The sequence below is a fragment of the Nannospalax galili genome, unplaced genomic scaffold, assembly GCF_000622305.1.
Source record: "Nannospalax galili isolate Female #2095 unplaced genomic scaffold, S.galili_v1.0 scaffold1138, whole genome shotgun sequence".
Classification (NCBI taxonomy): Eukaryota; Metazoa; Chordata; class Mammalia; order Rodentia; family Spalacidae; genus Nannospalax; species Nannospalax galili.
Window position 1 is genome coordinate 2925085 of NW_008342297.1, and position 13682 is coordinate 2938766.

General features: G+C 44.0%; 1 protein-coding gene and 1 non-coding gene across 4 annotated transcripts in view; both read left to right on the forward strand.

The window, feature by feature from the left end:
• Positions 1 to 13682, forward strand: part of Atg16l1 (autophagy related 16 like 1) — a 45960-nt gene that overhangs the window by 16439 nt on the left and 15839 nt on the right. Inside the window, exons 6-13 of one of the 3 annotated variants that reach the window (XM_029565953.1) lie at positions 384 to 449; positions 2914 to 3000; positions 3666 to 3722; positions 3937 to 3984; positions 4624 to 4726; positions 7069 to 7174; positions 10909 to 10979; positions 12542 to 12613. In XM_029565953.1, the coding sequence (XP_029421813.1) occupies positions 384 to 449; positions 2914 to 3000; positions 3666 to 3722; positions 3937 to 3984; positions 4624 to 4726; positions 7069 to 7174; positions 10909 to 10979; positions 12542 to 12613 (610 nt within the window). The remainder of the gene's footprint in view (positions 1 to 383; positions 450 to 2913; positions 3001 to 3665; positions 3723 to 3936; positions 3985 to 4623; positions 4727 to 7068; positions 7175 to 10908; positions 10980 to 12541; positions 12614 to 13682) is intronic. The other 2 variants (XM_029565954.1, XM_029565955.1) reach the window with 2 other exon arrangements.
• Positions 5810 to 6084, forward strand: LOC115071272. The gene has a single exon (XR_003850369.1).

Here is a 13682-nt window from a genome sequence, read left to right on the forward strand (position 1 = left end):
GGTGGCGTTAGGATGTCTGTGGCCATAGAGACTGTTATTTGAAATGGCAGTAATACTCCTCAGGGGAGAGGGTGTGTGCACACCTGCAGGTACCCACTGCAGGACAACATCGAGTGTTTTTTGACTCTCCCTTACTCTTTGAAGTAGAATTTCTCATTAAACTTGGAACTTATAGGCATGCAGACATACCTGTTTTTTTATGTAGATGCTGGGATCCAGATTCAAATCCTTGTGCTTGGGGCAATAAACCCTCTAACCCACTGAGCCATCTCTCTGGCTCTGCACTTTAAATGTGCTTTCAGAACCAGAAGTTTGTTGAGAGTGAAAACCTCGTGCTTTCCATAAGCAGGCATAGATATGATTCTTTTGTTTCTTGCAAATAGGAGGCGTCAAGCACGGCTGCAGAAAGAGCTTGCAGAGGCAGCGAAGGAGCCTCTGCCTGTTGAACAGTAAGTACAGAGAATGAAGCATCTTTGCTGTCAACGATTTGTAAAGCCATTTATGATAGATGTAGGCAGTACTGGGGATTGAACCTGCAGTCTCATGCATATGGGACAAGTACTCTGTGCTGAGCTACAGACCTAACCTAAATGCTGAAAAGAATTAAAAGGCAGAAAACAAGAACCCAGACCTCTGATCACCTGGAAGGAAGCACATGTACCCTTCAGGGGTCTTGTTCTGGTGCACTTAGAAGTAATGTGGTCTTTGTCCATATTTCCGTTTACTTGGAATAAATTCTTAAAAGTAAGGTTACATTGGTTCAGAATTTTCAGATGTATTATGAGATTACTTTCCAAAGTTTCTCCTGTTTACACTTACCAGCCGAGTGTGATAACTTCCTGTACATGGGGCTGCCTTACTGTTTCCTCTTGACACGTTGATAGTTGGCCTGCCTCTGATTGGACCTGCTGTCATAAAATCTGGACTGTGAGGGGTCAGTCTCTCTCTTGATTTGCAACTTGAAGTGAAAGTTGGCCCAAATTTTTGAGATAGAAGCAAAGTTAGAGATTTTTTTTCTTTTTTTCTTTTTGGTCTTATTGAGACAGGATCTCCCTGTAACCCTGGAACTTGCTATGTAGACCAGGCTGGCTTTGAACTCACTGAGATCTGCCTGCCTCTGCCTCCCAAGTGCTGGGATTAAAGATGTGTACCACCACACCCAGCAAAGTCAAAGATCTCTTTAAGCAAAGGAATTTAAATCAGTTTAGCTTTTCTTGGTCTGCCTACCAGGGAGATGAGAGATCTTTGGTATTCCAAGCTCATTTTAATAACAGTTCCTTTACTGTGGTTCAGAATAGGCTTTTTGGTTGAAATGTGTTTGGAGTTTGGTTTCAAAATTATGGTTTGTTTTTAAATGCTTATTGCTTTCCTGTTAAGTAGGGAGGGGTGGCTTAAGCTCAGAGCCATCCCCCACACAGGTCCGGTGGGAAACAAATGTTGCTCCAGAGAAAAGAGCATCTATTTCCTATTCTCTCACGTGGGCATGTGGAAAACTGATCTTCATGTATTTTCCCAAAGCCACAAAGTAAATAGTTGACCTAAAAATGAGTTTTGGCTGCTTTCAAAAAGAAATGGAGGTATCATTTGTCTGCCTGTTTGCCAGTGGAACCAGGAGAACTGGTCAAGAGGGGTCCAACATCCTGCCAGCATCCCACAGGGAAGGCCTGGGCTAAAAACAAGCACAGGAGAGCTGGCTATAGAGCCTTACCTAATCTGTACTCCTTGGGAGTGCACTAGAGTCTTGGGTCAGACATTTACAGTTTTTAAAATATTTTATTTATTTTTATTTTATGTGTATGAGTGTATTGCCCTCATATAGGTAAGTGCACCCATGTCATGCAGTGCCCGCGAGGACAGAAGAGGCCATTGGATCCCCTGGAACTGGAGTTAGGGACAGTTGTTAGCTGTCATGTGGGTGCTGGGATTCGAACCTGGGTCTTCTGGAAGAATAAGTGTTGTTAACCGCTGAGCCACCTCTCCAACCCCCAGACATTTACATTTTTGGAGGGTTTGCCTGAGTTGGCAGGACCTGGTGTTTTCTTGTGATTCTGGGACTGTGTATACTGCTGGGCACTTGGAACCATAGAGCCCTAGCCTGAGCTTCTCTGTGGGCTCGGTTCCTGTCTGCTCCTCTTGCCAACTCTGTGGTTCTCCTGTGACTCTCAGACTTAGATGTGTGAAAGCCAAGAAGGAAATCAGCACAGCTTTGTTCTCCCAGTTCTCTTCTGTATCCTGGCCAAGCGTGTGTGGCGATTATGTGTAATCCCTAGAATAAATAAGGGAAAATATATTTACTTTGTTATGGTTTAACCTGGTTGGTAATAAGTTCTTAAATATAAATTCTCATAATCCACATAGTCACAGAAAAGGAAAAATGGTAGTTTCAAGTTCTTAAGACTCCAACCAGCAGGTGGTGAAGTCTTAATTTTTTAAATTATGTTTTCTGTGAAGATTGGAGCTCAGCAGGAGGTCATTAAGACCCAAATAATTTCTTGCTTTCCCTACAGTCAGGAAAGACTTGGCCTGTAAGCATGTGGAGGAAAGGGAATACCAGAGGTGCTTGGCATCTACTGGGATAAACAGCAACCAAAGGAGCATGTTTCTGGGACCAGATGATATCCTGGAGTGGGACAGACTCTCGAGCCATCAGAAGCACCAAGTGTTTAAACATAACCACGGGATGCCTGGAGTTAAAACCATGTGTTTAGATTTTACTTTTGAAAGTTATTCTTTGTTGGCATTACCAGATTTGAATAAGTGAATGGTTTATGTTTCTCAAAAATGGCAGACATTTCCTTTTCTCCAGAGACTCCTTCACCATCACTGTTGAGGCCAAATCTCAGAGGTGGTCTATGACTAGAAAATGAGGCCTGCCTTTGCTTGAGTGAAAGGGTCCCTTGCTTTTCTTTCCAGGGATGATGACATTGAAGTTATCGTGGATGAGACCTCAGATCACACAGAGGAGACCTCCCCTGTGCGAGCCATGAGCAGAGCAGCTACGTGAGTGGACCAGTTGGGTGGGGAACAAAGAGCAGCACCAGTGTGACCACCTGTTTGTGGACATGACATAGGCCTAGTCAGACGCACCTGGTCCCCAAGCCCTTTGGTTGATCAGCTAGCCTCTTCCACTCCACAGAAGTCCAGTCTTTCTCCTTCAGTTCTACCTAATGAGAGTGGGAGGGAAGCAGAGCACAGGGGGCCTCGTGTTTCTGAACACAAGCCCGTGGAGTAGCTTCCTGAAAGATAGATGGACAGTTAAACTTTATTACACAGCATGAGTATTCAGATCCTAGGACTCAAGTGTATGTGTGTGTGTGTATATAGTTAGTATATGTAATTTATTTGCTAAAGTAGGGCTGAAAGAATGGATGGAAATGGTTATTAAGACCCAGAAACGTTTAGGTCAGTTAGACAGGTTCCTTGTCTAAGGCTTCATATCTAGAGAGGGTAATTGAATACCAGGGAGCCTTTTCTTTCTAACCTAAGGCTGGGTTTTCCGCTCTGCCTTCCCACTACTTCCTTGTGGTTTGAATACTGTGTTGAGTTTTTCTTGGCTGGGGTTTGGGAGCGGAAAGCATATTCCCAGGTACCTATTTTTATGGGCTGTTTTGATTTGGGGGGCAAAATGTTTCTAAGGTTTAAACCTATCCTCCCCTCCTCTTTAGTAAGCGACTCTCGCAGCCTGCTGGAGGCCTTCTGGATTCTATCACTAATATCTTTGGGTAGGTTAGAAGACCTTCACCTTTCCTTTTTAAAATGTGTAAATGTACCGAAACATATGTATGTGATTTATGGTTCTTAAATGCACACCAGTACTGCAGGGGTGCTGAGAACGTAGATGCCTTAATGTCAGCTTTTCATGTAGCTGCTTCCTTTTTTCTGCAACTTCTTCTCTCTTAATCTTGCTGCGTGCTGATCTCTGGCCTTTCCCTTTAGTCTGTCCGAATCTCCCCTTTTGGGACACCGTTCTTCTGATGCTGCCAGGTGAAAATACTACCCTCTTTCAGCCCAGCATGCGAGTGTGGGTTGTTGATGATACGCTGATCACGCTGCACTACCCGCAATCATCAATGTCCACACGCTAACCAGGGTGCTTTGCATGCTCCTAGGAATGAGTGCTGGAGCCTTCGAGCTGGGCATCAGGTTGAGCTCTGTGTGCAGTCATCATACTCTGGACGCTCTTCCTCTTAGCATGCATTTGCCTCTGCCTTGACACAAGTGTAAGCTGAGGGTGACTGCAACTAGGCCTTAGAAATCATCTGAAACAGTGTTTGAAAAATGCTGAAGGTTTAATGCTAAGCTAGCAAGTGGGTTAGACTGAGAACATTTGCTGGCTGTTCACTGACAGGGTAAGCAGTTTGGTCCAAGATGGCTCTTCCTGTTGGGTCTTGGAGCCCATGAGTTGGTTAGCAAGCAGAAAAGTAAGGTACATGCCACCTCTTTTTCTTGTCATTGAGTGAGATGGTTTCTGGTTTTATACACCCTGAAGTTTGGAGAATCTAGAAAGACAAATGCTGTGGACGCAGGCAGGCTGCTTGAGCAAGGCCATTGCTGAGGCCTCTGGCAGCTTGGAGGACGCTCATCCTGTTCAGTCCTATCTAATGTCTGTTTTTGTGTTCTTAGGAGACGCTCTGTCTCTTCCTTCCCAGTCTCCCACGACAGTGTGGACACTCATCCTACTTCTGGTAAAGATGTGAGAGTCCCAACTTCTGCCTTGTATGTCTTTGTAAGTATGCTTTGTGGTCACACCCTTCAGAGCCTGGATAGTAGGAGGGTCTGTCACTAAGGAATGGCAGAGGGCTCTTTGGGGGCTGTGTTCAGGCTCTCCGTTGTTGGCTTACTTTCATTGGGTCTTAGACCTGCTTGATCTGTCACCTGTGAGGGATTAATGTATGTTGTGCTTAGTGTCAGCACACAGAATTTTTTTTTAAAGCCATCCTCTATAACACAGGACTAACTAAGAGGATCGATAGCCAGTGCGGTGGGGCAAAGGGGAGCCAGGAGTAGTGAGAAATCAGAGCCATTGTGCAGCCATTTTCACCAGTTAGCCACAGTTTAGAGTGAAGTTCTAGGCTGAGGTCTGTATTGAACATCTACCATCCGGAGAGATGGCTCAGCACCTGAGTGCACTTACTGCTCTTACAGAAGACCAGAGTTTGGTTCCCAGCACCTACATTTGGCAGTTTACAACCACCTGTAATCTCTAGCTCCCGGGGATCTCTCTCGGGGATCCAATGCCGCCTCTGGCCCTCCATGGATCCACATATGTACATGCACATCTGTGAAAAATAAATAAATCAGTGCAGCATGGCAGCTGTTGATTTGCTAAATCAAACTCCTATCTAGATGACTTCTGACTTCTGACTGTACTTGGAAGTGGGACACAGCACTGGCAAAAACTGCTGCAGTTGCCTGAAATTCTAAGCTGCATTCTTTCCCAACTTAGATCCTACAGCAGAAACTGAACTCTTGAGGAAATGTGACTCCTTGCACAGCGCTGTCAGAAGGCTGGGACAGAGGGGCAGCGTGATGTGCAGAACCTGGAGTTGGTTTAGGCAGGATTGGGGTGTTGGGAGAATGTGTGTCTAAAAGAGGCTGTTGGGGTGGTTGTGGGGGGGGGGGCAGTGCTATAGAAACAGCACCAAGTTGGTGGGAACTTGCCGTGCTGGGAATGTGGAGGAACTTCTTTGGTACTTAAGTATTTCTGTGCAGTGAGCTGGCTGAGCCTTGGATGTGAAAAGAGCCCTGCTTTGGAGGAGGAATTGGACCCCACTCCCATGACTCCATATGGCCCAGGGCTCCTTGCAGAGGTCAATGATGATTGGTAAAAGGTCTGATTGCACTGAATGTCACAGCCCCTTCTTCCTTGCCCTCAGCTCCCAGCAGCCCCCTTCTTTCCTAGCACATTTAAGTAACATGTATGGGATAATGGGGCAGCTGATAATTTAGGATTCTGTCAGTGTGTGTTCCAAGAGTCAGTGGTTCACAGTTGACTAGTATCCAACAACACCAGTTACACAGGAGTCTTGATGAGTGGCTGGATGGGTATGACAGTGCATGATCTCAAGTTTTCAATCTGAGACCTCTTTAGGGGCAAAAGAGTCTTTAAAAAGGTGGGGAGTCTTTAAAAAGGTGGGGAATTGCATGAGGAAAAAAGTGAGATCACTTGTCATACAGATTTCCAGCTGTGGAAAATCCCATCACCAAAGTTGCTGTGTATTTCCCAGGCGGTCATGGAGACCTGAGACCTTGGCCCTCCATGATTCTGTGTTAAGGCCAGCCTGGTCTGCATAGTGAGGTCCAGGTCAACTGGGGCTACAGGGAGAACCTGTCTCAAAAACAAACAAAAATTAATTTGATTGGAGAGATGACTCAACAGTTAAGAGCAATGGCTGTTCTTGCAAAAGACCTGGGTTCAAATCTCAGCACCCACATGGTGTCTAACAACCATCTACATCTCTAGTTCCAGGGAATCTGATACCCTCTTCTGTCCTCCATGGGCACTGCCTGACATGGGTGCACTTACATGCCGGCATAACACTTATACACATAAAATAAAAATTAAAAGAAGGAAATTAATGCAAGGACAAACTTTAGGCATCATACATTAATTTTGAGTTCTTAGGGAAACAGCCAGTGTTCCTGACTAGCCTTGAACTTTTGGCAGTCCTGCTGCCTCTGTCTCTGCCTCCTAAAGGCCAAGATTAGAGATATGTGTCACCACACCTGACTGACTTTGAATACTTAATGAGAGGGTTGCATTGTGCTTAGATGAATGCAAAGCAGGCAGTGTTGCAGACTTCTGTAACCCAAGTGTTTGGGACACTGAAGCAGAAGGATTACAAGTTCCAGGTTAGCCTGGGCTACATGATGCGGTACTGTATCCAAATGAATGAATTCATGCCACTGTAGCTATGAGAATAAAATAACTAGAATCTTAGGAGACCTTGGGCTTTGGGGCCACTTTACCTCACAGTTGGATTCAGCTCTGTGTAGGGTGTTTTGCCTTGAGTTAGGTATTTGTTCCTGGATGATGATTGGGCTTTGAAACAAGGCAATGTCTTACAGGACGCGCATGATGGAGAAGTCAATGCCGTGCAGTTCAGTCCAGGCTCCAGGTTACTGGCCACTGGAGGCATGGACCGGAGGGTTAAGCTTTGGGAAGTATTTGGAGGTAAGAGTCCATTCATTGGTGGCTATAAAACGCAGCAGTCGACCAAGTGTGGTAGTAAGACCCTGTGTCAAAAAAGGGGTCGGGGCATCTGATTGACCTTGGTTTATTTAGTCCATGTGGGAGAGAATGGTGTGGAGGCCAGAGGTCAGCTTGAAGGAGTCGGTTCTGTCCTACCTTGTGGGTCCTTGGAATTAATCAAACCCAGGTTGTCACACCTTGGTGGCAGGTGCCTTTAGCCACTGAGCCATCTTACTAGCCCTAATCTTGGTTTTGGCGTTCTGAATTATCTTTATAGCATGTGAAGTATTTGATTTAAGGAATTAACCTGGCCAGAGCATTATTAATTAACATTTCAGTTTTTTCTTTACATCTAAGTGGATGTCTACTGATTTTTTTCCAGCACTGCCTAGAAAATGCTGTTTTAAATATAGTTCAGTTAGTATTTTGTAATTTTTTCCTTTAATTGACACATTTGTATATTATGTCATGTACAATATGATGTTCCAAAACATGTGCCCATTGTGGAGTGGCTAAATTGAACTACTTATATTTTTCATTTCACACTCCTACCATTATTATGTAGAGAAAACTTAAAATACACTCTTCTTTTTTTGAGACAGGATCTCATTAGGTACCCCAGCTGGCCTGGAACTCACTATGTTAGACCAAGCTGGCCTCAAACTCAGAGAAATCTGACTGCCTCTGCTTCCTGAGTGCTGAGATTAAAGGACCTGAAATATACTTTCTGAATGTTAATCATTGCTACATATTGCTATTAAATAGAGCCACCATATTATTACTGAGTTTTTTTAATTTCATATATTTCCCAGTCAAATCCAGACACACCCCCCACCAAACCCTATGCATTCTGTCATGCATGCTGAGTATTATTCATTCAGATGTTTGTACCCAAATGTCCTTTAGTGTAAATGCTTCCACTGGAGCCTAGTCAGTCCATCCGGTGATTGTGTATAAGTCATACTCTTCCTCAGCCAGCAGCAACCAGTCTCAAATAGTTCTCAGTCTAGTGCTGACATGCTGCCTATTTCTCACCTCCCCTTTGAGCCCTTGTTTAATTGAGCTGACATGGGTCCCGCACTTGACATCATCACTGCCACAGGTTAACATGAGCAAGCCCCCAGTGGCCTGGAAACCTCCACCTCCCTGTGTTCACGAACCAGCCCTGGCCCTTACGATCTTTCCACCCCCACTTCCACAGTGGTCCCTTAGCTGTGGATGGGTGAGGTTCTGTATAAGAGACCCATCCTACACTCTACAGTACCTTATTCTCCAAAACTTGGCCAGTCGTGGCCTTCTGTGTGCATTGCATGCTGCTGTATAAGGAAGCCTCACTGGTGACAATTGAGGGGTGCATTAGCCCTCTCTCTACCCCTTATTTCACTATCTTCCATGAGCTTTAGTTGTAGAGATTCAGCTACAGATGTGTCACCTGGTACTGGGCATCTCCCAGATGTATGTTCTGTGTGCAACTCTGCAGAAGCCTCCATCTGTTACATAAAGAAGCGTCTTTGATGAGTACTGTACGCATGCTTGTCTATAAATATAAGGATCTATATTTAGCATATAGTAAGAAATTTCTTTTGTCTTAAGACATGAAAGAGACAGGGTTTTCTCCAGGGTCTACGTCCTCTTCCTGCCATGTGGATTTGGCTGAGTTTACAGCCCCTTCCCCCTTTTTGAGGCACAGTCTTGCCAATTAAATAACCCTGACACAGGTCTTGAACTTGTGATCCCCCTGCTTTAGCCTTCCGTAATAGCTGGGATTACAGGGCTGTGCCACAAGGTTCGGCTAGTATCAGTTTTAGAGGGAAAATAAATCTCTGTGTTTAAGTTATACATCAAGCTGTGTTTATGCATTTATTAATGGCCTAACAAAAATTAAGCTTGAGTATTCTCTAGAAAAATATGTACTGCACAAGTGTAAGTTTATAACAGCATCTCAGAATTTTGAAATGAGACATTGCCCAATTTTGACACTTGTAAAATTGAGCTAAATATTACATGTATTGTCACTAAAGTTATTAGAATAAAGTAGTTTTTGGTTTGGGGGCGGATTGTTGGTTTTGTTTTGGGTTTGTTTGCTTTTGAGACAGGGTCTCACTGTGTATCCCTGGTGGGCCTAGAACTCACTAAGTAAACTAGACTGACCTGGAGTTCACAGAGATCCACTGCCTCTTGGGGCTAAAAGTGTGCCCCACCACACCACACCTGACTCAGGATGAAGGTTTTATAGGAGCCAGTGTGTCAGATTTCATAGTTGCACAGCATACTGTCGTACATAAACAGTTCTAAGGTGCCTTTGTCCATATTAATTCCTGTGGTCCCTTACATCCTTATGCAGTTCAAAAAGTAGACCTGCTCCAGTTTGACACAGACTGCTGGTGGAGGGAGTTGATCACATGACTAAAGCATGTGTGTGATGCATGAATGGTAAAGCTGGGACTGGCTAATTTAAAACCCAGTCTCACTGTGCAGCCCTGGCTGGCCTAGAACTCTGTTTTGCTCCTTCATTCTCTCGAGGCCTCTGATTGAAATCCCATGCTCTTAATGTTGAGTCTCTCTAAGGCTCTAGAGCAATTAGAAAGGCATGTGTGTGTGGGCTCCTGCTTTGGGTGTTTGAGTAGGAGCAGTCTATTAAACTCCTTGGTAGACTACATTGATGTTAGGGAAGCGCAGTACCTGTCTGCCCTAAATTTTGATTTGCAGGAAGGTGGCTCCATTGAATCCTTTGTCATTGTAGCTGTTGACGCCTATGAAAAGTATGATGTTTAACTCAGAACAAATAGTGATGGAAGCTATTATAGGATAACATTCAAACAAGGAAAAAAGTTGCAGGGAGGTGAGCTTTACAAAAATTAAGTAGTGACTAGGTGTGGTAGCACATGTCTTTAGCCCCAGCACATGTGGAAGCCAAAGACAGGTAGATCTCTGTGTTCTAGGCTAGCCTGGTCTAATAGCAAGTTCCAGGCCAGTCAGGGATACATAGTGAGACCCTGTCTCAAAAAAATGTTGGGGTTTTTTTTGTTGTTCTTGTTTTTTAAAGCACAGCTTGGGGATATAGCTCAGTAATAGAGCACTTGCCTAGCATGCAAGACTCCCTAGATTTGATACCCAGTACCACAGAAAAATTAGCTGCTTTCCTTATGCTAGTAAGGAAGTAACATGGCATACTTTTGTTTTACTCCTGGGTCAGTGGAACACTTCTGAGACTAGAGGGGTAAAAACAGCTGTAGGAGATGTGCTGCTGGGTCTACTGGTGAGGGAAGATTATGTTTAGGGAAGGAGGGAATGATGGTCAGTTATCTTGCAGGGTTATTGGGGTGAAACTACTTTTTCAGGCCTTAATGAAGATCACCAAAGCTGGTCAGTTTCAAAATGTTAGTTGCCATAAATACTGAACAAGTTCAATGATGAATATATAAGCTAAAGAAATTTTTTAGAAAATAATGTCAGGTACTGTACTTGCCTCATTGTAAAGGGGGTATGCCAGAAAGAACATTTTAAGAGTACACATTGCAAAATGTGAACACGCATGTGAAATGCCAGCGTGTGCATCCACTGAACATTCAAACTACAGCAGCATGCTGGTCTCCTTGGATCCTGCAGAGCTGCGGGAAAGCTGTGCTGTGTTATGGTTGACTCCCGTTGTATTTCAGTGCCCCTCTAAATGCATTTATTAACTTTAACTTGCTTTTTATGTTTTTTTCATGCAGATAAATGTGAATTCAAGGGCTCCCTGTCTGGAAGTAATGCTGGGATTACAAGCATTGAATTTGATAGTGCCGTAAGTACCCAATATCTGTGATGTTAGAGGTTATTGAAAAATAATTTAAGATCTCTGGTTTTTAATAAAAACAAGAACAACAACAAAAAACAGACAACACAAAAGAGAGCAACTGGGACTGGAGAGATGGCTCAGTGGTTAAGATAAGCACTGGCTGCTCTTGCAGAGGACCTGGGTTTGATTCCCAGCACCCTCATGGCAGCTAACAAACTGTCCATAACTCCAGTTCCAGGGGAATCAGATGCCCTCTTCTGACCTCTGTGGGCATTGCATGACACAGGTGCACTTAACATACATGCAGGCAATGCACTCATACACAAAAATAAAAATAATAAATATTTTTTTAAAAAAGCAACCCTCTCCTGTTCTCCCCATATCTTGCCAAGTCCTTCCTCGGGAAAGGCAGAACTAGATCATAGAATGGTGAAATAGGTTTCTGGCTTGGATTCTTACCACTCTGATTACATTTTATATCCCTGTTCTGTTGGTTTAGTTGTGTGTTCCTAGAGGGCCAGTGTGTTATCTACCCTCGAGGAATTTCCATTTTAAACAATAGCTCAGCAAGTAAAGGTCCTTGCTGCCAAGCCTGAAAACTTGAGTTAGAGCCCTAGGATCTACATAGTGGAAGGAGAGAAGTGACTCACACAAGTTGTCCTCTGACCTCCATGCACTTGCATGTACACACACACACACACACACACACACACACAATAAATGCATGTAGTAAAAACTTTCTTTAATGACAGGAAAGCGTTGAATTGAAAGTCATTGTACTGAGGTCTTACAGGGAGCCTCTGGGGTGAGGCTTAGGGAACAAAATAAGCTGTTTGAGGCAGATCTTAAAGTCAGATGCAGAAGGCCATGCATTGCAGGCAGAAGAAGCAAAGAGGAGAGTTGGAATAGACCTTGTCCAGCCCTGGGGAGGTAATGCATCCTTGTTGCCCAAGAGTCCTCACTCATTTTAGTGGAGCCTTATATTTATTTCTTTGGGAGTCCCCTATGCCCTGCCACATTTTGTGCAAAGCCCTGGGGAGGTCCTGTCCACGTCTGCTTCTCTCACTCACAGCCTGCTCCCATGGGGTGAGTACTAGCGTTAGTCATCCTTATGCCCCCAGCACAGTGCCTGGACTGTTAGCTCCTCGAGAACAGCATCTCAGATTTACCACTGAGCTACTTCTCTGGCCCTGAGAGGTTTTGAAAAACAGGTGCAGAATAAATTTTAGTGTAACTGACAGTGTTGAAGACCAGAGTGGGAGAAGCAGGTCTGCAGTGGCCTACACAAGCCCAGTTGGGCTGAAGCAGTGAATCTCCACAGGAAGGAGCAAACTAGACATTTGGAAGATAGACAGCCCCAAAGAGATAGGAGATGGATTAGAGAGTCCAGGAGGAAGGTTGGGACTTGAAGGAGACTGGGGAGTTGGCAGCATACTGCTGGTAGTAGTTGTCTTTAGTTTATGGGTGTAATTGAAGGTATCAGAATATCTTCTTGGACCTGATTATTGAGGAGTTTGTATCTAGGAACTGAATTTTGCTGAAAATTGTTTTCCTCTTTATTATTTTAGGGAGCTTACCTCTTAGCAGCTTCAAATGATTTTGCAAGCAGAATCTGGACTGTGGATGATTACCGATTACGGGTAAAACCTAACTCCTAACTACATCTGGTTATCAAAGCAAAAAATAGAGTAAAAAATTTGCAGATGAGCTGGGCATGGTGGCACACACCTTTAATCCCGGCACTTGGGAGGCAGAGGCAGGTGAATCTCTGTGAGTTTGAGGCCAGCCTGGTCTACATAGTTCCAAGACAGCTGGGGCTACAAGGAGACCCTGTCTCAAAAAAGACCCGAAAAAAAAGAAAATGGGAGATGATTAATTAGGGAATTTGTATGCTTCTCTCTGAAAAGTATACTTAATTCACACTTTCTCTGGGAATGCTCCTTTTATATTGCCTGCATGTATGTAGGTGTACTCATGTCATGTAGTGACCTTGGAGGTCAGAAGAGGGCATCAGATTCCCTGGAACTGGTGTTATAGACAGTTATTAGCCATTATGTGGGTACTGGGAATCAAACTCAGGTCCTCTGCAAGAGCAGTCAGTGCTCTTAACCCTGAGCCATCTCTCCAGTTCCCAGAATTAGATGTTTTTAATAAAACCTGTTTTCACTTTAACTTGTAAATTACAGCTCCAGCATGTGAATTGTGATTCTTAAGAACCCTAAAACCTAAACAGTATCTCATAGTTGGAAAGTAGGGTTATAGAGATACATAGGGATGTACCTATGAAAGGAGTTAGACAGTTGGTAAAGCTGGGAAAAAGGAGACAAGTAGAAAAGGGGAAAATGATGGGATCAGATCTTGAGGAAGTCTGCATTTGACCCCAGTTTAGTACCCAAGACAAATCAAAGCTTGGTAGTTCTAATATGAAAAAGTTGTCACATAAAAAGCTACAGAAAGATGACATGGAAGGCATTTGACAGTGGGACATTTTAAGTTTGACACAAGCTGTTTTTGTGTTAGCCCCCACAAAGAACATCATGATGTTAGAATGAACATCTGACCTACAGGAAGGGGGCTGGCTGCATTAGGATGGACTGTGAGTTGGGTTCTGGTGGTCTGGTTGGGTGATGCGGGAATGAAACTAGAAGACTCTTCAGAGCAGGGTAACTTGCCCCTTTAGCTTTCTATTTTCCTGAAAGAGCTATGTAG